Source organism: Podarcis liolepis (assembly GCF_965112155.1).
Source record: "Podarcis liolepis genome assembly, chromosome: 10".
NCBI classification, from domain to species: Eukaryota; Metazoa; Chordata; class Lepidosauria; order Squamata; family Lacertidae; genus Podarcis; species Podarcis liolepis.
The window spans coordinates 66228648-66251131 of record NC_139562.1 but is presented as its reverse complement, the minus strand read 5'-3'; the positions used below and the strand labels follow the sequence as shown (position 1 = coordinate 66251131).

The 22484-nt window shown below is 45.4% G+C and overlaps 1 protein-coding gene across 1 annotated transcript; it reads right to left on the bottom strand.

Moving 5' to 3' along the window:
• Positions 1–337: 337 nt before the first annotated feature.
• Positions 338–19377, bottom strand: GPR37 (G protein-coupled receptor 37). The gene is made up of 2 exons (XM_083463562.1): positions 17166–19377; positions 338–2764 (listed from the first exon to the last, which is right to left on the bottom strand). Exons 1-2 carry the CDS (start codon positions 18192–18194, stop codon positions 1946–1948), a joined length of 1848 nt encoding a protein of 615 aa, XP_083319688.1. The 5' UTR covers positions 18195–19377; the 3' UTR covers positions 338–1945.
• Positions 19378–22484: the final 3107 nt, after the last annotated feature.

Below are 22484 nucleotides of genomic sequence, written 5' to 3'. Positions count from 1 at the left end.
CCCCGCATGCCCCCCAAATTGGATTAGAGGGGCTGGAAGAACTTTCAGAATAGCACACAGAAGAGTGGAGAGGGAATCTTTCTGTCTGCCACACTATTCCTCCACAGGTGGAATGCCTGTATTCCACTCAAGTTGTATCCAGTTACTGAATGAAAAAAACCCTGACTTTTTCCACTTCTCTTCACTGTAGTAGTAAATAGATGGTGCTAGCTTAGTAGAGATTTTGCATAAGACATGAGACAGCCAGCAAAACAGTCTATCAAATTTTCTGAAATTTGACTCAATTTATGTTTTTAATGAAAACCGGGAGTGAAGGGCGGAAATTATGCACCACACATTGCAAGCCTTCAAATTTATTGTCACTAATTCTGTAGCAAATTCTTACATCTCACCCCCTACAACAGCACCATCACTTACAGCAGGAATTATACACACAGACTGAGGACATACCCTTAGTGTAAAAAACAAAAAAACACTGTAAAAAGAAAATAATGGAATTACAGGCAATACACCCTGACGTGAGTGGAAATTCCATGGATTGAACAGAACATAATAACTTAGTCTACATCTATGTGTTAGAAAGGAAATACCCATTGTAGAAATATCAAATCTTCTGACTGTACATTGTACATTGAAAAATTATGGGATTCGTTTTAATAACGCAGGTTATTTCCTTTAGATATACAAGATTGGGAAGCCACTGTGCAGATATCTCTTGACTTCCAATTCAGTGCAATAATGTGCAACTAGAGGTATCCAAAGAAGGGCAGGCACCAAGAAGCCAGGCATACATTTGTAAATATAGTCTGCACTAGTGCTGTTTAAAAATAAAAATAAACAATTGCTACTCGTATAGGAAGAGAGAATCAGCCTTCTGCTATCAAGACAAGTTATCGCCAAGAGTGCTATGCAATTATGACTCATTCAGTTTTGCAGTTAATGCAAAGAAACAAATGACGGCTTTCCTCATTGTGGAAATAATTTGGTAGAGCCGTTAAAAAGCTGCTCAGCAAAGTATGAAACTCAAGTATTTTATACTATTTGTAAAATAACCAATTAATGTCCCATAAAAGGGGCTTCAAACTATTCTTAAATACTTCAAACCATATATTTTCCATAAAACTTATTTTTTTGGGGGGGGGGATAGGGAAAACAAGGTGCCTGGTTCAGCCTATGTTAAACAATTTCAAGTCCTGAAGGAGATTTAAGAATATGCTTCATTTTCTCCCACCGAAATCAATGGGATTATTAGTATTTGTCGACCACTAATTGCTACAGGGGAACCGATGGCACAACTGCAGAATCATATGCACATTTACTCACAAGCAACTTCACTGTGTTCAGTGAAGGTTCTTAGGTTAACTGTGATTAGGATTCAAGCATTATTTCTTCCTCACCTTCATTTATTTCCCATCTTTTTTCCAACATGGAACTGAAGGCAACGTAAGTATGGCTCCCACACGGCCACCCATCCAGGAACTGACTAGAATCAGACCTCCATAGCTTCACCAAGGTGATGGCTTCATGGGCCATTCCCTGGGACAACAGAAACGCCTACTATAAGCTGGATCATTCTCAATGTAGTTTTTTTGTTTTAGCAGCCAAAATAATATCTAGCAGAAAATTAAATTAAATGATACATAGGATTGGCTTCTGCCTTCCCTTCAGACACAGAGCGCTAGCACCATATATGAAATGATTTATAACTCCACATTGGCAGTACGTCTTTGTTTTTAGTGACTAAAACTTATTTCTCAAAGCAAATATGTTAATATGCAAACCAGTTTACAGTTGGCCTTACAGGGCTTCCATTTGCTTCTCGTTTCTCAACATAAACTATGTTGAAATCAAATCAAATCGCAAAACCCGGGATCCCACTGAAGTCGACAGAACAACCCCGACAGATTTTTGCAAGTTGGACCTGCGTGTTGATCAAAAGGGTGAGCTAACAGTGAGTCCCAACAGAGGCAAATGTGGACATCTCACGACGTATAGTACTGAAAGGGGAGAGTTCAAGCTCTGTTGTATATTCATTGTCATTATCATCACTTGTCACAGTGGAGGACTTCTGGATGCACTCGTCACAGCAGCAACAGCAACACTCCATAAAGGCTCGGCTGAATGGTTTACAAAGACAGAAAAGGAGAACCGGAGTCACACAGGATTTGAAGAACAACAGAAACTGGCTAATAAGGTGCAGGAGGTCCATAGTCTGCTGAGACACCCCCGTGGACATGTAGGCGGTGACAATATTGCAGATGTTTTCAGGAATGATGCAGAAACCGTATAAAATGGTCAGAGCCACGACTGTGCAGTTCATCTGGCTTTCCAGCTGAATTTGTCGCTTGTTTCCCCTCGTACAGGCCTTCTCCACCTTTCGGATTTTCCTTGCCGTAACCAAAGAGCAAGTAATGGTAAAGAGCGTAGGCAAGCAGAAGTAACAGCCAAAATACCACCAGAGCCTCGCGCCGTCGTACGTGAGGGCTAAAACGTAGATGGTGTCAGGCAAGTGGGGAGAGATCTTCACCACGCACCTTTCCACAGGAGGGCTCCCACTGGCTTCCGAGTTCTCCTTAGTCAATTGGCGCAGAACCACCTCAGGGAGAGCCAGCAACAGAGCCCCGACCCATATAACAGCCAGCTTGGCGGTTGTGGACGTACAGTTTTCAATCATCTCGTAATACATCTGCACGTTCGTGGCAGCACGGAAACGGTCTATGCAGAGGGCACATAACGTGAAGGTAGTTACTCCAAGGGATGCCACCTGGGTAGGGAGAAATACAAAAGTGAGTTTAAATATGAACGAGGACTTGAAATATGCACCTTAATAGAGAGCAGAGACAGCCAATATGATGCGCTCCAGACTTCAACTCCCATCAGTCTCAACTCGCAGGGCCTTCTCGGTAGTGGCGCCCGCCCTGTGGAACGCCCTCCCATCAGATGTCAGGGAAATAAACAACTATCTGACTATTAGAAGACATCGGAAGGCAGCCCTGTTTAGGGAAGCTTTTCATGTCTGATCTTTTATTGTGCTTTTAATTCTGTTGGGAGCTGCCCAGAGTGGCTGGGGAAACCCAGCCAGATGGGTGGGGTACACATAGTAAGATCATCATCATCATCATCATAGCATGGCCAAGAGAGTATGGCATAATGGCAGTTGATGCTTTTGAATTATGGTGCTGGAGGAGACTCTTGAGAGTCCCATGGACTGCAAGAAGATCAAACCTATCCATTCTGAAGGAAATCAGCCCTGAGTGCTCACTGGAAGGACAGATCCTAAAGCTGAGACTCCAATACTTTGGCCACCTCATGAGAAGAGAAGACTCCCTGGAAAAGACCCTGATGTTGGGAAAGATACAGGGCACAAGAAGAAGGGGACCACAAGGACGAGATGGTTGGATAGTGTTCTTGAAGCTACCAGCATGAGTTTGACCAAACTGCGGGAGGCAGTGGAAGACAGGAGTGCCTGGCGTGCTCTGGTCCATGGGGTCACGAAGAGTCGGACACGACTAAACAACAACAAAGCCCACTAACATCGGGAGGGCTCCACTTTGGCTACCCCTCACTTAAAGGCATACAATATTCAGTACTAGATTTCAAGATGGCTGCTAGCCTGACCCGCAAGCCAGTTATTTCTCTACTGTAGGAATATCTACCCTATCCTTCAACAGGCATAATTAACATACGAACTATGACAGACTAACGCCAGCATCATCTAAGAGATCATGGCAGAGTGCATTGGCCGGGGCACCGCATGGCAGGGCACTGTGGAGCCTCTGGCCTCCCTGAAACAGCCAGCCATGGCTCGTCGCGACAATCTCTCGGCATGCAAGCGGCAGCTACCGAGAGCCACAGTTCCGTCTGTGAGTGTGCCACTTCCTGCCCTCCGCTCTGGAGATTTCTCGGGTTGGCATTCTTTGTATTTGTCCCTGGTAGGTAAATAGAAACACAGTGCCCGAACCTCACTGCTAGCCTATGGTTGCCAGATTATTTTTTAAAGCTGAATAGCAACAGGGAGTCAGTAGTGGGGATGGTGAGGCAAAAGACCCTGGGCCCAAGCACACATGCATATGGTATAAAGGTGTGAAGCCCTTCTTTCGCAGCCTGTGAAACATAAATGCACAGAGTTTTAAAAAAACTGGGCAACGGCTAGCCGGCCTCCACTCCCGAGCCTCCCCCTATCAGTCAAAACAAAAGGGGAAGGGAACAGGAGATCATGCAAGACACATAATATGCGCAAAAGACACATCATATGGGGACTTCCGGTGAGGAAAAATGGCGGGCACCACAGCAGCGAGCAGCTCCTGAAGCCAGCCAGAGCCAACTGCGCTACCGGGCTGGCTCCGGGCTGCTGAGGCTGCCACTGCCACATTTCCCAGGGACAGATTTGCAAATCTGGGGACTGTCCCCTGGAACTGGGGACGTTTGGTAACCCTATGCTAGCCTGAACTTTTAGGCTTGGGAGACGCAAGCTACCTTTGCAGGCTGCCAGGTGGGCACTGCGCCGTGCTGGGGATTTTTGATACATTACGTGACCAGAAGTTCTAAAACCGCTCTCGCAATTCGGTTTCAAGCGATATACTGATACACCACCCAGGCCTAGACCTTTTGCATGTGCTCTTATTGTTCCCGGTTTACTCTATGCAAATTTCTCATAGGTTGTAATACTGAAAGGTGGCTCTTCCGAAGGTTGTTTTTTAAAAATAAATCTCTGTCAAGATGCACTGGAGCTTTGTAGGAATACAAACAGGAACTGCTAAAGATTTTTCTTCTGCCCCTCCCCCAGAGGCTTGCCTTTATTATGAATTAGCCCAGCATCCACATAGTACATCATTTTTTAAAAAAGAACACCCTTAAAATACTGGGCAGCTGACTGTAATTTTTTGCTTATTTAATGTTTACTGAGATAATTAAGATTCTATAGCAGGCACATTTCAAAAGGAAGGCAGATTCCCATCATAATTTTGAAATATTCTTGTTTATGTACATCTCATAAAAAGTTCCGCAAGGACAGTGTGTAATTATATGCAATTATAGAAATGTATCCCACACATTGGCCTTCAGCATTTAATGGGCATATCTGATTGCTAAAAGTCAATATCCCTGCGAAATATGAGGCACTTAGGATAAAACCTGGTAAACTCTAGCTCAGCTGAGCAATTCTGATATTTCTTCTTGAGAATCATGGAGCCCTGCAATAAGAGACACGCTTAATTATGCCACAGCTGAAGAACGGTAAATGTTTTTTTTTTTTTTTTGGTAGGCAAATCTATTAATTTGGTGAGTTAAACTGTCAGGGATACAGTCGGAGGAAAAAGCTTAGCAAACACAAACCAAATGTGTAGTTTAATTGAGAAGGGGAAAACATATGTCCTCATTCTGAGGTAGTAAAACTTAGGTCAAAAGAATGGGCCAGTGCTAAGATAGCTAACAAATAAGTTGGTTGTGGGGTTTTTTTTTACAACATCACGGAGCTACTAAAACAGAAAAAATTAAGTCTTGTAACCTTGGCTTCAAAACCAGTAAATTCTTAATAGCATATTCCCATACATTTAACTATTAGCTCAACTGACATCAAGGCCAAGTTGATTGACTCAGAGATGATTGAATCTCTCAGTTTCAGTCTCTGGGCTCTGAAACAGAAATTGCACAATTGCTTAAAACCTCACCGAGTAGTTCTTATGACAGAATGAGATTAATTTTTTTAACCCACTTCAAAAGACACGTTGCGAATGATATACCAGTGAGCTGATGTAAATGCTGAAGTTCATACCTATTATTGCTGTGCCCCTTATTAAAGTTTTGTGTGACAGTACAGAAAGTCTTATCAAATGCATTTTTTTTAAAAAAAACCCTGTATTAATAATTGTCATCATTTCATTATATTGCATTCCTTTTTACAGTGGTACCGGGTTACATACGCTTCAGGTTACATACGCGTCAGGTTACAGACTCTGCTAACCCAGAAATAATACCTCGGATTAAGAACTTTGCTTCAGGATGAGAACAGAAATCGTGCTCCGGCAGTGCGGCGGCAGCAGGAGGCCCCATTACCTAAAGTGGTGCTTCAGGTTAAGAACAGTTTCAGGTTAAGAACAGACCTCCGGAATGAATTAAGTACTTAACCCGAGCTACCACTGTATTGCTAAAGCAACAGAATCCGGCACCTTTGAATGCCTTATGTGTAGTGACTCCACCCACCTGCCTCAAACACAGCCTTGTAAATAAGTCCACAGAAATTACTAGCCTGCTGGCAGAAGAGGCAAGTGAGACGCTGCTCTCTTCTGCAGTAGCCTGCTATATTTCTAGGCTGGGAATAGAGAAGGCGCTCCCTCTCTTCTCTGCCAGCCCAACGTCCTGTATGGAATTCTTTCTTGCCTGTAACTCCTAAGATCACCATTGAAGACAAAGCTGCCCTAATATAGTCAGGATTCTGAAATGTCTAGCACTGGATGAGAGCAAGGGAAATGTTTCCTTAGAACACCCCTGACTCCCTTTGTTAGAGGGACAGAGGAATGGGGCAGAAAAGGTCTAGGACAGGGGTAAGCAACCTATGGTCCGGGAGCCGGATGTGGCCCAATCGCCTTCTCAATCTGGCCCACAGACGGTCCGGGAATCAGTGTGTTTTTACATGAGTAGAATGTGTCCTTTTAAATGCATCTCTGGGTTATTTGTGGGGCCTGCCTGGTGTTTTTACATTAGTAGAATGTTTGCTTTTATTTAAAATGCATCTCAGGGTTATTTGTGGGGCATAGGAATTCATTCATTTCCCCCCAAAAAATATAGTCCGGGTACCACATGGTCTGAGGGATGGTGGACCGGACCATGGTTGAAAAAGGTTGCTGACCCCCGGTCTAGGAATCCCCAAAGTTCCAATTTTTTTACAAAAACAAGAAAGACCGGTTTGCATCCAGTTGTTAACTACAGAGCTGTTACCTTGGCAGAATATAGTACAAGATTAGCACTCATTCCCATATTATTTGCAAACATTCTTTTGTGGAAGCAAAAATTGAGCACTAAACTTGCCTTATCTTCCATTAGAGTCCCTACAGTTAGGGAAACACCATGAAAATGGAATAAACTGCCATGTGAATGCAGCCTGGGTTCTTCAAGAAAGTTCACATCACCAAAATATCAACAAAATAAAACTGTGAATGCACACACACACACACACACACACACACACACACACACGAATGAGATAGATTGGTCCACTCTTAAATTAGCATTTGTTCCAATGGTTTATTTGGGAACTGACTATAGGCCAAGTGAAAGTAGGAGACAGTTTATGAAAAGACAGAGTGGTTCGTAATTTACACAAACAAAATAAATTGATTTAAACCTGGTTATTTTCAACCTTTTCAGACCTAGGACAAACATGTGTTTGGGGACCCATTTCTTAATTTTTTACCATATATTTACATGGTGACAAGCCAATGCCAACACCAGAACCCCCCTGCATGCTGAGTGAAGGTGTCTGGGAGGCAGAGAAATTCAGGGAGGAAGGACAGAAAGGAAGGTCTTCCTCCTCTGAGGGAAAAGAGTCGGTGGAGGTGTTGAAGGAAACTGGCAAGTGAGATGAAATGGCCCTTGTTATTTTTATTATTATACTACTAGCAACAACAAGAATGATAAATACATTGGGAATTGGAAGGAAGGAGATAAGGGAAGAAGGGTGCTAGAGGAGGAATAAGTGAATGTGAAAAGAACGGGGAGGAGGAATGAAAGAATCTGGCAGTTTGAGGGTGGGGATAAGGTGCAAGCTGAGTGTGAAAGGAGAACAGGAGACGAAATTACAGGAGATTGGTAAGAAGCATGTGAGGAAGGGAAAATATAAAAGAAAAAGCTCTCTCTGCTTATAGTTTCTGGATCAGCAGCTTCTGACTAAAATGGAGTGTCTGAGTCACATTAGCTCCAGGGCAAATGTCTGCAGTTAAGGCTGAGGAAAGCTGCACTATGGAACACCTTGCCTGTAAGGAAAACGTTGTGGCAAATTTTAAAGTAAATTTCCAAAGGTGGATTAGATATCAGTAGAAAGTGAAGTCAGTAACTGCCAACTAATTATGCCAAAATCTACCTCTGTGCCAGTATTCTGTGACTGTGACCATTTTTCAGCCATCTCAACTTGTCCCTAGGGATAGAAGGGTTGAGGACCCCTGGTCTGCACTAGGAATTGCCCCTTCCCAGTTCATTCGATATCGCATTTGTGTTAGACGTGGCCTCAAGAGCCAGTGTGGTGTAGTGGTTAAGAGCAGTGGACACGTAATCTGGGGAACCGGGTTCGCGTCTCCACTCCTCCACATGCAGCTGCTGGGTGACCTTGGGCCAGTCACACTTCTCTGAAGTCTCTCAGCCCCACTCACCTCACAGACTGTTTGTTGTGGGGGAGGAAGGAAAAGGAGAATGTTAGCCACTTTGAGACTCCTTCGGATGGTGATAAAGCGGGATATCAAATCCAAACTCTTCTTATTCAAGAGCGTTGGAGCTGCTTTCCCATTAACAGAGACGTGCTGCAACTTGCAGCTGTGTCTGTATGATACAACTATTTGGGGCGGGCCATCTTTTCCACAGAATTGGCACGTAGCTTACACACAGCTGGAGTGACATCTACAGGGCACCTAAGACCAGGGATTCTGTTGGTGGACTGGCTGCACGTAGATGCTTTGACCAACTTGCCAAGTTGGCGTCAGAAGTGGTACTGAGGTCTTGCAAGCTGTTGGCATACAAGCTCCTTCAAACTAGCATCATGATGCTATTGGTACTGTTGTCTTGCTGTTTCTGTGCTACAGGAAAGGCAGTGGTACAGGATCTGCTCTGCGTGTCAGAATGTGCCAGGTTCAATTCCCAGAATCGCCAGGTAAGGCTGGGAAAAGACCACCGTCTGAAACCCTAGAGAGATAACACTGAGCTAGAAAGTTGGACTCCTAGGTACAGCTTCCGATGTTCCTTCTCAAATTTAAAGAGCAATCCTGCCATCCTCTACTGTGTAAACCCAGAAGGGAGCTTAATGCCAAGGCTAGCACAGGCAGAACTAATTCTGTAGCACAGAGATAACAAATGTAGCTTTTTTACTCCCCAAAAATTGCTGACCTCTGTTTTCTGCCAAGTCTAAGACAAATCCCTTTCTGTTTTGAAATCTCAACATTCAGAGTTTAAGCCCGATACAAGTATCTGTGGATCACAAAGAGCCAGCTCCACTGTTACTTTTTCCGCACTCGCATCTTTTAAGGAACTGGGAAATGAACAGTGAGAGACACAAGCCTTTCTAATATCTGAATGATCAAAAACAAATCTTACCAGCTGGTCAAAAGCTTGGCTGGCAGAACACTTGGAATGCTTGCCAGGAAGCAAGGATTTAAATGGAACTTCAGGCTTTTTAAGAAAAGAAAATGTGTGACGTAGTATTAGCCAACTACATTAGCCGTGTACCTATCGATCTTATGACACACACAACTTGCCGACCTGTGCTGGAAGCCCAATCCAATTTTCTCTGCCAAATTCGCTTTGAACCACTTCAACAAATACTTTAGTATCGTGGAACACTGAGTATCTATGCTCCAGTCCTCCCCACACTGCAAAGGTGCCATGAGTAGGAGACACAAAGCAATTTAAGTTAAAACGTGGACTAAAGAAGTGCACTGCTTCTGTTTGTATAACTGGTTGCAAGGAATTGTCTGGAGGCGGTTGGAGGATGGATGGTGGCTAACAGATTGAGGTTGAATCCTGACAAGACAGAAGTACTGTTTTTGGGAGACAGGAGGTGGGTGGGTGTGGAGGACTCCCTGGTCCTGAATGGGGTAACTGTGCCCCTGAAGGACCAGGTGCACAGCCTGGGAGTCATTCTGGACTCACAGCTGTCCATGGAGGTGCAGGTCAATTCTGTGTCCAGGGCGGCTGTCTACCAGCTCCATCTGGTACACAGGCTGAGACCCTATCTGCCTGCGGACTGTCTCGCCAGAGTGGTGCATGCTCTGGTTATCTCCTGCTTGGACTACTGCAACGCGCTCTATGTGGGGCTACCTTTGAAGGTGATCTGGAAACTACAACTAATCCAGAATGTGGCAGCTAGACTGGTGACTGGGAGCGGCTGCCGAGACCATGTAACACCAGTCTTGAAAGACCTACACTGGCTCGCAGTACGTTTCTCAGCACAATTCAAAGTGTTCGTGCTGACCTTTAAAGACCTAAACGGCCTCAGTACAGTATACCTGAAGGAGCGTCTGCACCGCCATCGTTCTGCCTGGACACTGAGGTCCAGCTCCGAGGGCCTTCTGGTGGTTCCCTCACTGCGAGAAGCCAAGTTACAAGGAACCAGGCAGAGGTCCTTCTCGGTAGTGGCACCCGCCCTGTGGAATGCCCTCCCACCAAATGTCAAAGAGAAAAACAACTACCAGACATCTGAAGGCAGCCCTGTTTAAGGAAGCTTTTAATGTTTAATAAGTTATTGTATGTTAATGTTCTGTTGGAAGCCGTCCAGAGTGGCTGGGGAGGCTCAGCCAGATGGGGAAGGGGTATACATAAATTATTATTATTATTATTATTATTATTATTATTATTATTATTATTACTACTGCTGCTGCTGCTGCTGCTGCTGCTGCTGCTTCAGATCCAAGAATAAGCATGCCTTTATAACTATCGTTATTTACCAGTGAAACAAATGGCCATTTTATGACAGCCCAGGTGTGTGGAGGAAAGGCCTGTTTATTGCAGAATTCTCTCCTCCAAACCCACTTTGACAAATCCATTTGGCCCTATCCAAGCAGTTCCAGCCCTTATCTTATACGGGGCAATGGGATGTACAAGCTGATCGTGCCCCCCTCTAGAGTGTAGTAGGCACCACCTCTCTGGAAGAGCTGGTTAGTGAACCGAAGGTGCCTTACCTTTGCTTAAATTTCTGTGCAGCTAGGGAGACAGGCACGGAAGGGGACTCACCACTGAGCTAGAGGAAGGTAGCAGGCCTGTGTCGTTTGACCAGCAGGGCTCTCAATAAGATACTGGTCTGTCTCCACATGAAAAGAAGCAGCCTGACCCTTAGCCTTCTCAGAGTCTTCCGCCATCCACTGCAAGTCCCCCAGGTCATAGTTCTCAATATCTCTGCATATCACAGAGGGAATGACCACACCCTCCAGACACAAAAAAACATGTGAATAATCCCTCAAAATGCACCGTACACCATGCGCATTTGTTCATGTGGCATAGGGACATTGAGGAGCCCTGAAAAGATAATAAGGAATGTACAGTGGTAAAGGTAAAGGGACCCCTGACCATTAGGTCCAGTTGTGACCGACTCTGGGGTTGCGGCGCTCATCTCGCTTTATTGGCCGAGGGAGCCGGCGTACAGCTTCCGGGTCATGTGGCCAGCATGACTAAGCCGCTTCTGGCAAACCAGAGCACGGAAACGCTGTTTACCTTCCCACTGGAGCGGTACCTATTTATCTACTTGCACTTTGACGTGCTTTGGAACTGCTAGTTTGGCAGGAGCAGGGACCGAGCAACGGGAGCTCACCCCATCGTGGGGATTTGAACCGCTGACCTTCCGATCAGTAAGTCCTAGGCTTTGTAGTTTAACCCACAGCGCCACCCGCGCGTCCCTATGTACAGTGGTACCTCGGGTTAAAAACTTAATTTGTTCTGGAGGTCTGTTCTTAACCTGAAACTGTTCTTAACCTGAGATACCACTTTAGCTAATGGGGCCTGCCGCTGCACAATTTCTGTTCTCATCCTGAAGCAAAGTTCTTAATCCGAGGTACTATTTCTGGGTTAGCGGAGTCTGTAACCTGAAGCGTCTGTAACCTGAAGCATCTGTAACCCGAGGTACCACTGTATTACAAAATCAAAGGGAAGGTGGGGGAAGAGTTTAATATAGATAGGACATTTTTGATTACTTCTTCTACTATCAATTAAAATTTCCATGTGGCCAAGCCGAGAGTGTACTTTACACAGAGGTAAAACACTTAACTCGCAATAATAATAATAATAATAATAATAATAATAATAATAATAATAATAATTTATTATTTATATCCCGCCCATCTGGCTGGGCTTCCCCAGCCACTCTGGGCGGCTTCCAAAAGAATATTAAAATACTATAATACATCAAACATTAAAAGCTTCCCGAAACAGGGCTGCCTTCAGATGTCTTCTAAAAGCCTGGTAGTTGTTGTTCTCTTTGACATCTGGTGGGAGGGCGTTCCACAGGGTGGGTGCCACTACCGAGAAGGCCCTCTGCCTGGTTCCCTGTAACTTGGCTTCTCGCAGTGAGGGAACCGCCAGAAGGCCCTCTGTGCTGGACCTCAGTGTCCGGGTAGAACGATGGGGGTGGAGACGCTCCTTTAAATTTAAAGTATAGACTGCAAAGGCAGTCTATACTTTAAATTTAAAAATGAAGATTCAGAAAACAATACAGGCAGCGACCGTTTTAGGCGCTTCCGATATGTGCGTCCCACCAAACCTGGAAGTGACCCCAAAATGTCATAAAAGAGGCGGAAGACAGAGGGGGCAGGGTGAGGGCAGAATGGGGTGTCCGCAGGCTTTTTCAGTGGCGTTTCAAATATACACGCTTTCCCATAAAAATGTGGTCCCTTGCAATGTAAACCCTGTGTAAACTGGGAGTTGCCTGCAATTGCAAAGAACATTTTAACAATATATAGCGCAGAAAGATATATAAAATTTTGTACTTTTTTTGCATGTTTTCATTACTAATTTTCTGCATAATTAGCGCCTACTCAGCTGTACTGATGGGTAATTAAAACACAAATAGCTGCACTGGGGAAAATGCAGTATTGTTAATTTGGATTAGTGAAGAGCCCCCTAAGTAAAATACTGTACTCCTGCTTATGGTGCAATTGGTTGGTTAACTTGCAGGCTCATAATCTGATCCACCTACTAGCAGATGTGTCTCTTAACAAGTACTGTTATGTATTCAGCATCAATAAAACTCTCACCAAAGGAGTCATTTATAGATCACTTAAGTTTGTGTGAGTGTGAGCCAAGGGGCCTTTATCAGTGGAAGTGGCCTGTAAATAACTACCTTACCAAACACTATCAGAATAGAATAATACCTTTAGAGTGAAAACATGTCACAACCATTTGTACCTGTTTGCAATCTATAATATGAATTCTTCCCTGGATCTACTCTACAGCAATTGATTGCAGCTTAAATGTTGCATGTTGTTGTTATTTTCTGGTTCTATTTAAGGCTGCAAGTTTCATTCCACAGGAAAACTCCCAATGAAATCAAGGGCACACCTCCATAGAAAATGCATCAAGGCTGCAGCTATGAAAAGCAATTTCTTGCAGTCTCTTTCTAATTTACAATATATGCAAACTGTCTGAAGAACACAAACAATACATTTTCCAAACAGCATAGTCATTTTACTTGGTATACACAATTTAAACTGTATACAATTTTCAGTTGTTTGGTTTTTAAGCAGACTTCCCATTACACCACTAACAAAAGAGATTTCAAATGCAAAATGCAAATGCAGCATATGAATAATACTGTTTCCATAGTAAATTAAAGTTTGGGAATAAATTCAGGAGAAAACACTAGAAATTAAATAGCTGCTTTCCATTGTGTGTGGTTTTTTTATTAGCTAAAGGCAAATTAACATAAAATTGGATTTTAAGTCTTTAAAGAGAACTTCTCTCACAGCAAAATGCTTTTGTTTATGGTCCAGAGACTTGACGAAACTAATGCAACAGAACAGACCACACCCAAATATTCCTAACAACTTGTCCCAAGTGGAGCCTAGAGATTCATACTGGAAACATGCCAGAAGCCCAAGGCCTTAATAAATCTTCATGATTTTGTGGCATGAAACGAACATGAAATCCATAATTTATTTGGCATGAATACTGCAGAGGTTGGGGCAAGCTTGGTTAAACTCTTCATAAATCTTTGTTTAGACCTTCAAAAACATTGCATGGCTGTATTTTAGTAGTCTACTCCTTAATAAGAACTGACTCGGGCAGACTGATATAAAGATTTGAGTGTGGTTCTCACCACAAAGCTTCACCCCTTCAGCCAGCACCCATGACATACTGGTAATGAATGGATCTCTTGAGCATATAGATAAGATGAAAGTTCAGGTGATCGTGCCTACCAGCCTTCTGTTTCCTTCAAGGCCACCAGTGATGCTTGGGTAGGAAGCATTCAGGTGACTGAGCCTACCTACATGCTAAAAATATCCATATATTACTGATGACTTGGGAACTAGCCGGAAGGGAGAAATGGCAATCATACCTCAAAGCTGAAATACGGGTTGGACTTCAGAGAACAACTCTTTTAACACAGCAGGATGAGAAGTGCTTGGCTCAACAGTTAAATTGCCAGTGATAACCCAATTGCTTCACCAGCACAGGAGCATGCAGCAACAGGAGCATGGGTTGAGCAATAGTGTGCTAGGTTACTGCCTTTGTACACTCTGGAGGCTATAGAACATAGGTCATTCATGGGAGTTTTCTCTGAATGAACATTGATCTCTCCCACAAAGCAGGATGGGAACCTCGCTTACTTAAGAGAGTCAAAGCTGGCAATTTGTCCAGCCTCTATTCACTTATAACATCAGACAGTCTCTTAAATCGGGTGGCTCAGAAACACTGCTCCAAGTATACCAGATTCATGGGGAAACTCCAATACAGGCTTCCTCAACCTTGCCCCTCCAGCTGTTTTGGGACTACAACTCCCATGATCCCTAGCTATCAGGACCAGTGGTCAGGGATGATGGGAATTGTAGTCTCAAAACATCTGGAGGGCCGAGGTTGAGGAAGCCTGTTCTAATACCTAAATGGGGCGCAGTAAGCCCAGTTCTGCTTTAGCATGGGGTTTTCCCCCCAAACCAGCTTTAGAAAAACAGAGGACAAAGAGGGATATGTTGTAATTAAGAATGATACAGAGGAAGTGAATGGGAAAAGATAGTTTACTCTCTTCTGTAATGTCAATCATCCAATAAATATTTATTGGCAGTAGGGTCAGGACAGGTAAATAAGGTACTTGTCATCCAACATACACAGTTGGCTTCATATCCATTGGTTTCCTGGAAATAATTGGTTGGACATGGTTGGAAACAGGATGATATGAGTCCTCAGCATGATCCATTGGGACTTTTCTTAGAGATGGAAAACTTGCAACTCTCCAGACACTGCTCAGCTACAGCTCCCATCATGCTTCACCATTGGTCTTGCTGGCTGGGTTGATGGGAGCTGGAATTCAGTAACATCTGAAGGGCTACAGGTTCCCCCATCCATATCTTACAATCTTAATAACCTAAACGCACCTTTAAAATATAAAAAGCAAAACACTGACCTTGTAAGGAACAGGGGAGAGTTCGCCCACATCGTTGCAGGTTTACAATTTCATGCCACTTATTTAAACAATCTCTATACTGCTTTTCAGGATCACAGATCCTCCCAGAATTGGCTTACGATGAAGAAACCACAACAAAACCAAACGTAGTTAAAATCCAGATATGGATTTCATTGACGATTGCCTGACAATGACTAGACCTACAGTAAAGGAACACTGGCAGTTGTTATTGGGACATCTAACTTTATAAACAGCTCTGGTTCCACAGTGAAAAGGGATACATTTATTCAATACAGCTGTGTTGTATGAGGAGTGATGCAGTTTAGGGCTATACCCTAAAGGAGAGCATTTATACGTCACAAATCAAAGCTGTGACAGTTACAAGTTGTTGGGCAATGCATTTTCATGCCAGTGCGCCTCCCAGTACAACAGGATTGGGAAGAAAGAGAAAAAGTTCACACCCACTCTTCCATCCCCATGCCAGTCAGATTTAAATACAATTCAATGAATAGTTTCATGCTTAACAAACAGGACCTCCTTCTTAAATTATAATGAGAAGTGTGTGTTTTTTATCTTTACTTACCCCACTGCTGTTAGTTAAATGGATATTGTCTTTCTCTCTCACACAGAGTAGTATAGCCTGCCAGAATTACTCTACAGCACTATCAGCCAGCTTTAGTGTGTGTGTGGTGTGTGTGTGCGCGCACCCCAGTAAATAAATAAAACAGACAACCTGAATGGTGGCAGGATTCTGGCCAGCTGGCTGAAGGCCTGGCAGAGTATCTGTGCTCTTGCCAAGAAGCAAGGATTTAAGTGGAACCTGAGGCATTTAAAGAAAAAAAGACAGAAGTGTGGGATTTGGAACTAACCAGTTACATTAATAATGCATCCATCAGTTTGATGGTTTTCTGACTATCAAGCCACATCCTTCAATCCATTACTTTCCAACTCGAGAATGAAAATATTTTTCATCTTCCGCAGTAAATCTGGCAAGAGCAAGAGTTATAGGCAACTTCTCTCCCCACACTATGCGTGGCTTCTTGAACATCAAGTACTTTCATATATAGCTGATGCACACATGTGAATACATGCATGTATTTGAATAAGATGTACCCTGATTCTATGTTCCTTTTTATTGTGAGTGCAGGATTGGCATCCTTTAACCGTGTGATTTGTTTTGGTAGCCCGGTCCATCAATTAAAGTGGAATATTTGGATTTAAGCCTATTAAATACCAATCTAAATGTATTTATGTGGGGAGTCAGTTCAACTTAAAGCCATATAACATATATTTCCAAGTAAGGTTTATTCAAACCACTTCGAATCTGCTTTTGAAATCAAATTGCAGGGGGTGCACAGTCCAAAAATTGTTATCCCATATTCCAAACACAGCTTGGCTTACTAAATGCCCTAAGCGAGTACAGGTAGCAATTCTTACATGATCAGAGGATCAGAGCCAACTTCAATCGACTTACATTCACATCATGAGCTTACAATCAAGGTGCTGATCTCACTGAAGTCAACAGGACTACAGCAACTCGAAACATAAATACTCTCACTGAACTAGTCAAAGGTGGGCGGAAGAATTATGAAGCCGCTAAGCACCACCTGAGTCAAATAAATAAGCAAGCGGAAATATTTCACGTCTCCAAATGATCATGACAACATCCAACCATTAGGTTATGAGGAACAACTGATGGGAGTGAACAGAACGTTCTTGGAAGAAGTCTCACCCCAGGAGAGGGATAATTCTTAACTAACTGTCAGCAAAAATGGGAGATCAAAGAGGAACAGGACAAGTGATTCCAGTCCGCGAAAGCCATTACGAGATTACAGGTTATTGCATTCATTGTGCTTACCTCGATGTACGGTACAATTTTGCAGGAGAAATCGTCCAGCAGCCACTTTTTGGTGAGCTCTTGAAAGATTACCAAAGGCAAGCAGAAAAAAATGATGAGAAAATCCCAGAAGGCTAGGTTGGCCAGCAAGGAGTTGGAGATGCTTCTCATGTAGTAGTTGTGGCACACGATGCACATCACTGCCATGTTGCCCATTATCCCAATGCCAAAGATCACTATCGACAGGCACATGACTGCGTAGGCACCATATGATTCCTCAGTCAGCGGGTAGAAAGGGTTCTTGACCCGGGCTGGTCGGAATGTACCATTCCTGAAAGAGCCAGCTGTGGATCCATTCAAAGGCAGCGCCTGGGGGAAATCATTTTCTGGCCCAGGAGAAGGAGTCATCTGGCTGTCCAATGAGTCACTGAAGTTCCTTACAAGACTATCTGTGAGAGCCTTGACTTCTCCTGATCTCCCTCCGTCCTGGGGCTGCCCAGCTCCCCTTTTGCTTCTTACCTGCCTTTTGGAACGAATGCTTCCTGGGTCTCTACTGCTTTCCTTCTTCTGTACCTGTGCCCCAGGGAGATCAGAGTATCTCCCAACCTCCAAGACTACAGAAAGGTCTTTATTCAGCTGGCTCTCGCCACCTCCTTCCAAAGGGCCATCGGAACGATGTGTGGCTTTCCGCGGGTGAGTTCTTTGTTGGCCAGTTTGTGCTGCAGTCCAGCCCCTGGCACGATCATAATTCTCCAAGGGACCCCAGTCCCCCAAATCTCTAGTTGTAGCCTTGGATCTGGCTAAATGCCCTTTCTGCAGGGAAGCCCGAGCAACACTCCCTAAAGGGAAGCCCCCCATAGTCCTGGGTGCCACCACTCGCCAGGGCAGTGGAGTGGCCGCCTGGCACCACAATCCACACTCCCTGCCCTTTCTGCCAACATCAAGGCCATCTCCCTTCACTGGCACCTGGGGCGATGCTCCATGGGCAAAGGCAGACAGGGCGCCCAGAAGCCAAGCCAAGACAAGGGGTGTCGTCTTGACAAGCTGCATGGTTTAGAGTAGGAGCTGGGTGCCCTCCAGTGCTCCTCTAGTAACACCCACTGCCCAAGCTGGTGGAGCTGCCAGTCACACCCATTTCACCCATAACCTGGACCCAGGACTCCTTTCCAGTCCCAGCAACGCTCAGATGGGCACCACTGCCATGGTAAGAGAACAAGGGTCTAGAAAAACAGCACTGAGCTGACCTGAAAAAAACGATCCGGAGAATGATGGATAATAAACCATACGGTCCCTTCGTTTGCACAGGCTTCAAGTTCGACTCATGTCCTCAGCAAACGTATCCACGATTTGGAGACAGAGAAGAGCCCAACCTCACCCAGAAAAATAAAAGAAAGAAATCTCCTTGCCCAAGAGAGAGGGGTGTGTGTGTGTGTGTGTGTGTGTGTGTGTGTGTTTTCCACCCCCTCCTGCAGCCTCTCGGGACAGGTCTTCAAAAGTTGCATCAACCCCGATCGCGAATGGAGACTGCAAGCGCAGAGAGTCCTGCTGGACCCGCTCACGTAAAGCCACCCGGCGCTCCGCCTTTCCCAGCGACGGTTGCCTGGGGGCGTTTTGCTCGCGCCCGCCCGAGATCGCCCTCAGCCGCTGGCCCGCCGTCGGGGCGCGATCCCCCGGGGGAAGCAGCGAGCCAAGCGCTCCATCGTCGCCGCTCCCAGCGGATGGCACACACGAGCGGGTCGCCGGCGCGCGCGCGATCAAGGCGCTCCGTGCGCCTCGGAAGGAGGAGAAGCCCAAAGGCTGCGCCGGCGAAGGAGCTGAGGCGGAGCTGCGGCGGCCACCGAACGAAGCATTTCAGAATCAGAAGAAGAACAATGAGACGAGAGCGGCTTCCCGCCCCACCGGCGCCCGCAAAGTTGCCTCGGGTAGCGGCGCCAAGTTGGCTGGCAGCGGCGCCCACAGCAACGTGTTGCTGCTGCCTCCAGTGTAAGCGGCTGGGCGGATGGAGAGGAAGAGACCCGCCGCCGCTGCTGCTGTCCGTGCGCGGCTCTGGGAAGCCTGTGAGGGAGACGCTGCTCGGCTCGGCTTTCTTAGCTTGGGCTCTTCCCTGTCTCTCTCTCTCCCCGCCTCCGGGCGACCAGGCGCGAGCGCACGGCTTCCCCTGGCGGCTTACGCTCTCCTCCGCTGAGCGCTCACGCGAGCTCCCCTTCCTTGCGCGCTTTGTGGCGGCTTCTGTAGCTAGAAGAGAGGGGGGGGGGCGGGAAGAGAGGCGGGCGGCAGTGCGCACGCGCCTCTCCCCCAGGGGTCCGGGGCGAGCGGCGCTTATCCCTCTCGTCCCAGATCCTAAGAGGAGCGAGCCAGAGGCGCCTCGATGGCGTTTCTATCCATGGCGCCTATTTCTCTCCGTGTGTCTCTCTTGGGCGGATGCTCTCCTGGGAACAGGGATGAAGATGACATGTAGACATAGGGCATTCGACCCCCTCCCCCATAAAATATTTGAGGAGGCTGCCCATGGGCTTATGGATTTTGCAGGTGCCCCGCAAAATCAAGTAAATAAATAGAAATACTTAACTAACTGACCAATTGCGTCACAGATAACTCAGTTCTACTCTCCCCCCCCCCCAACATAAGAACTGCTATCCAAAATAGGCCATACCCAGTGCTTTTTTTCTTAAAAAATGTTTAGGGGTACTCTCATTTTCCTACTAACAGGACAGGGGTCCCTTTACATTTTACATTTTCCTACTCATATTGAAATACTGCCCTGCAATGAGGCCAAACTTAGATTCACAAAACGTTTAGGGGTATGCGTACCCCTGCAATGCTCCCTTTACCTTACTACTTCCTGTTCTTTTATTATTATTAGAAAATTCTCCCAATGTTCTATTAGTTCCTCGCAATCTTTGCATCAGTTCTTACAGAATGCACTGCTTTCCAATGTAAGGTTACCAGATTTTTTTCAATGAATCCAGGGACACTTTTCAACTTCAATGGATTTTGTATCAGGTAAAGGTAAAGGGACCCCTGACCATTAGGTCCAGTCGTGGCCGACTCTGGGGTTGCAGCGTTCATCTCGCTTTATTGGCCAAGGGAGCTGGCGTACAGCTTCCGGGTCATGTGGCCAGCATGACTAAGCCGCTTCTGGCGAACCAGAACAGTGCACAGAAACGCCATTTACCTTCCCGCCAGAGCAGTACCTATTTATCTACTTGCACTTTGACGTGCTTTCGAACTGCTAGGTTGGCAGGAGCAGAGACCAAGCAATGGGAGCTCACCCCGTCGCGGGGATTCAAACTGCCAACCTTCTGATCAGCAAGTCCTAGGCTCTGTGGTTTAACCCACAGCGCCACCTGTGTCCCCTTTGTATGGGGACTGATTTGTAAATCCGGGGACTGTCCCTGGGAAACGGTGATGTCTGGTAACTTTATTCCAACTGCAATCCTAACTTCCACCTGTATTTATTCATAAGTAGGCTTCCTGAGTTGCATAGCGTTTATGTTTCAGTAGTTGCGATCCTGTAGTCACCTCAATGGAGGTAGGGACTTCCTGCTGTGTAAAACACCGGTCGCAAACTAAGGCCAGATCAGGCCCAATTCCCTTCTAAATCCGGCCCACGGATGGTCCAGGAATCGCTGTGTGGATCACCAGCGCGTGGATCGCCAGTGTGCATGTTCTTTCCCTCTCACACGGTGGCAGCACAGGTGGCGCCTCCTCCCTCCCTCCTCCTGGCTTCTCCCCACCCTGCCTAGAGGAGGAAGGGGGATGGGCTTTTGTGCGCCGCTCGTTGTCCTTCTGCTGCCACCACCCCTGCCATTCGCAAGACACAGGAGCCATGGTTGGCTGAGTGCCCATCTCAAGCGGCCGCCATTTAAAGTAGCACCTCTCCAGAACCCTTTCGCTCATCGTCTCTCGTTCATTTTTTCCCTTTCAAAATATAGTCCGCCCCCCCCAAGGTCTGTGGACCAGCCCCCTACTGAAAAAGTTTGAGGACCTCCTGGTGTAAATACTCTAAAGATTGGGCAGATACAGTAAGATTTCCACTTCAAGGACATTTCGAACCCAACCATTACAAATCTTTCCTTTTTGAGAATACATTTCCTCCATAAATCATCGCCTAGCCTTCCTATTTACCATGGCTGTCTTATATTGCCCCTCTCCAGTCCCATGACTAGACATTAAATACCCCCAAAATGTATCAGTTACTCCAGTTTCCTTAACAAGGCAGTGCCAATGCTGTACACAGGATGACTCATAGACCAGAGCATCACCTCGTGCCACATGACCCAGAAGTGCCATTTCCAGTTCCTCTCATCACGACCATGTTTTGTCTGTACAACGGGCTCAGGGCTGAGATACAGCAGAGAACGCTGCTATACGTAAGATAAATATAGAACAGCTTTGATCACTTCTCTGTCAGAAGGGGATCAGTGACGAAAACATAACATTTTGTCAAGACTTATAGAGTTACACCAATGTTCTAATATTCTGCAGTACCGTGCTTTCTTGGAGACAGCAAAATCTATGGGATTGACTATGGAACAGGGGATACAGGGAACCAGGCAGAGGGCCTTCTTGGTAGTGGCACCTGCCCTGTGGAATGCCCTCCCACCAGATGTCAACTACCAGACTTTTAGAAGACATCTGAAGGCAGCCCTGTTTAGGGAAGCTTTTAATGTTTGATGGATTACTGTATTTTAATATTCTGTTGGAAGCCGCCCAGAGTGGGCGGTGTATAAATAAATTATTATTATTATTATTATTATTATTATTATTATTATTTATCTGAGAAAGGATTTTGCCCTTGAGAACTCATTCCTCAATAAGGCGCCAGTCTTATGCACTTTTACCTGGTATTGTGTTCAATGGGGCTTACTTCTGAGCAATGTGTTTTTCAGATTAAAGTTTTTTGATCGCATATCCAACGTACAACATATAAACAAGATTCTAAAGAATCTCCTGGACTCCCCTCCTCCCCTTTGTTAGTCATTTCCTCCTGCATCTTTTATAATTATCCAAACCTTTTACATCCCCATTGCATCCAAAATTCACCGTTAAATTACAAGTGTTATTCCATCTGAGTAATGTGTTTAGGCTTGCACTATAAATGGGTTAGTCTGTGGGTGCCGTGTGACTCCTTTCTGTGCGTACAATGCACACTTTAACCCCCACCTCTGTTTGCATAAAAAAAAAACCCACAACCCAGCAAGAAGGAAGCAGACAGAAATATACAAAGTGTGATGTGTGTTGCCTCTGATTTCTCTGTGCTCAGCTGGCATGAAAAGGGGTAATGATCATAATGAGCTTATGATGCTGCCTTTCCTCCAGGCTCCCAAAGGGGCTTTG

What these genes read in the sequence shown, in the direction of transcription:
- GPR37 (XM_083463562.1), bottom strand. Translation starts at nt 18,194, where the DNA reads ATGCAGCTTGTCAAGACGACACCCCTTGTCTTGGCTTGGCTTCTGGGC. An exon ending in AAATTGTACCGTACATCGAG is followed by an intron (nt 2,765 to 17,165) that starts GTAAGCACAATG and finishes CTCCCTACCCAG; the next exon opens with GTGGCATCCCTTGGAGTAAC.